The sequence below is a fragment of the Austrofundulus limnaeus genome, unplaced genomic scaffold, assembly GCF_001266775.1.
Source record: "Austrofundulus limnaeus strain Quisiro unplaced genomic scaffold, Austrofundulus_limnaeus-1.0 Scaffold187, whole genome shotgun sequence".
Taxonomy (NCBI): Eukaryota; Metazoa; Chordata; class Actinopteri; order Cyprinodontiformes; family Rivulidae; genus Austrofundulus; species Austrofundulus limnaeus.
This window is the reverse complement of record NW_013952589.1, coordinates 1,031,341-1,033,657: the sequence shown is the minus strand read 5'-3', so window position 1 is coordinate 1,033,657 and position 2,317 is coordinate 1,031,341. Positions and strand designations below refer to the sequence as shown.

Sequence of the window (2,317 nt, the reverse complement as noted above, 5' to 3'; positions counted from 1 at the left end):
TATTAAATTTAAGATTAATCATGATTAATTCACAGCTACTTTGGGATTAATCAGATTAAAAATATTAATATTTGACAGCCCTAGTTTAAAACAAAGAACTAATTTCATGATTAAACCTCATGAACAAAACATGTCCAGGTAATGTTGTTGTTGTACAGGTGGTGCTTTAAAAAAATCCCTCTTTTTTGTTAGAAAAATAGCCAGATGTATATGTTTTAACTAGTATCTGTCACATTCATTTTRTAATGTGTTAGATGAAGTATAAAATGTAAAATTTACCTTCTTCAATAAGAAATTTAGGAATAAAACTTTTGTAAGTATTGATTTCTGTTGTCTTTCAGAGCCAGGGTTCTAGTAGAAGGAAAACTGGATTAYGGAGAGTATGTGGATAAAAACCAAGTCAGACGTCAGGCCACGACCATTATTGCAGGTCAGAATAAAAACAGCTGTTTTCATCCATTCAGTTTCAAATTAACCGTAAAAAAAATTCAACTGATTCTTCTTTTTTTTTCCTTTAGAATCAATCGTGTTTCTGAGCGACAACAGAGACAAAGAATGAGGGCCTTTCTGTCCGTCCACATGATAACTTCTAGTTCTTTGTACCAAAATAAGACTCGAGAATGATTGATTCCTGAGGAACAAAATAAGATCACGTTTGACTGTAGCTCCCTCTGCTGGTGRAAATGAAGACTGAGGCATCAAGATGTGCAAATAGTATCTTGTTTGGTTCAAAATATTCACTGATGATGATTCTGTGTACAAAGCTGTTAAAACTACAACTCCTGTTTATTCAAAAGTCAAAAATAGTTACAAATATTGAAATTTGTTTCATATTTTGCATCAGACGTTTTCCACAAGTACAAACAGTTTTTTTWAATCAAACGTCGACCTCTGTTTTGAGCAAATCCTATTATTTTAAAATAAGCAAGAGTTGTAAATTAGGTTTCTCTGAACTGTTCAAATGTGTTCAGAGAGGTAGATACATTTATCTTCATATATCTGTATGCTTTTATATAATTTACTCACATTTAAGTTTCCTAGGTTTATGCAGCTAGGTTCCAAATAGTTTTTGGCAAATTAAAATAAACATTAACCTGTCATATTTTGCTCGAGTTTTTGCAGGTGGCGTGCCTCACTATCATGAAACTAYCACAGTTTTGTTTATTAATGACCTTAAACTCACTTTGTGACTGTTTCTGTTTTAAATAAAGGGTTTGACCACAGTAACTGTACTTTTGAATGACATATATGAAGTTGTATGACATTGTTCCCTGTCTGTAAGAATGAGACTAAATAGTTTGTTAGATAAAAAGGTTAAAAGATAAGACAACCGATTCCTGTTTATTTTTGCAGTCAGAGCTATAATGTTTAACAGCTGAGTTTTGAATTTATTCTTAGTCATTCTGTGTTTGACCCTATGCCAGCTGACGTATTCAGCAGATTTCTCCAGATTACAGGTTGTTTAGTTGCAGAAACAAACAGCTGCTAACTGAAACATGAGAACCAAAAAAAGAAGAGCAGTTTGCAAATTTTCAGGAAGCCCCTTCAAAGTCAGTTTCACTGCTRCAGCATTTTGTTTCTCCTTTTTACATTTTTTCTATAGTCAAAGAGAAAGACATGTTTGTTTGTTTCAGTTAAATTCTGTTTTCTGCTCTGTAATACTGTTTAGCAGTTTTATTAAATAATCTCTTCATTTTCTTCCAAGGCTGACTGGTTGCTTTCAGCTCACTGTCATTTTTTTTCTCTATAACYGCTGCTGTAATACAGATATTTTTTTCTCTAAAAATATGATCTCTAATCATAATTTCCCTTTCTTTTTTTAATTGATAAATATTTTTTTCAGTAACTTTTTAAAATCATATTGATGTTTCTCTGGCAACAGTAGGCGGGTTTAAAATCAAGGTATTCTTGGCCTTAAGAGATTGGCTGCCGGGAGTCAAAACGCTCTCTGATTGGCTTGTTTAGCTGTCTGTYAAACGCGAGGAGGGCGGAGTTACACCGCAGAACGGGCTTTAAACACACAGCTTACCTGATTGGTTAAGCGGATTAATGTGGRCAGGGCTTAGATGGTCTGTAACCTGTGGATTCTGTTCATTTACTACTCAAGATGCCAGAAACAGAGTAGGTCAAACCGGAAATGGCTAACATGGCTTAAAGATTAAAAGCATAAAAGGTTTTGATATTTTTACTTTTCAACTCTGGTGTATTTTTTAAATTTTATTTTATGTTTGCAATGTTTTTTCATAAAGAKGGTATTTTTCACCAGAGTAGTTAAAATGATTTTATGGCATTTTAATCAGAAGCTTAACCTTAGGAC

General features: G+C 33.1%; 1 protein-coding gene across 1 annotated transcript in view; it reads left to right on the top strand.

Annotated features, from left to right (window-relative positions):
• The window catches only part of ssbp1 (single-stranded DNA binding protein 1), a gene marked incomplete in the record, with an annotated part of 6,056 nt that extends 4,352 nt beyond the window's left edge, over positions 1-1,704 (top strand). The window contains 2 exon segments of the mRNA XM_014018250.1: positions 342-430; positions 519-1,704. Of these exon segments, the coding sequence (XP_013873704.1) occupies positions 342-430; positions 519-559 (130 nt within the window).
• Between the last annotated feature and the right edge of the window lie 613 nt (positions 1,705-2,317).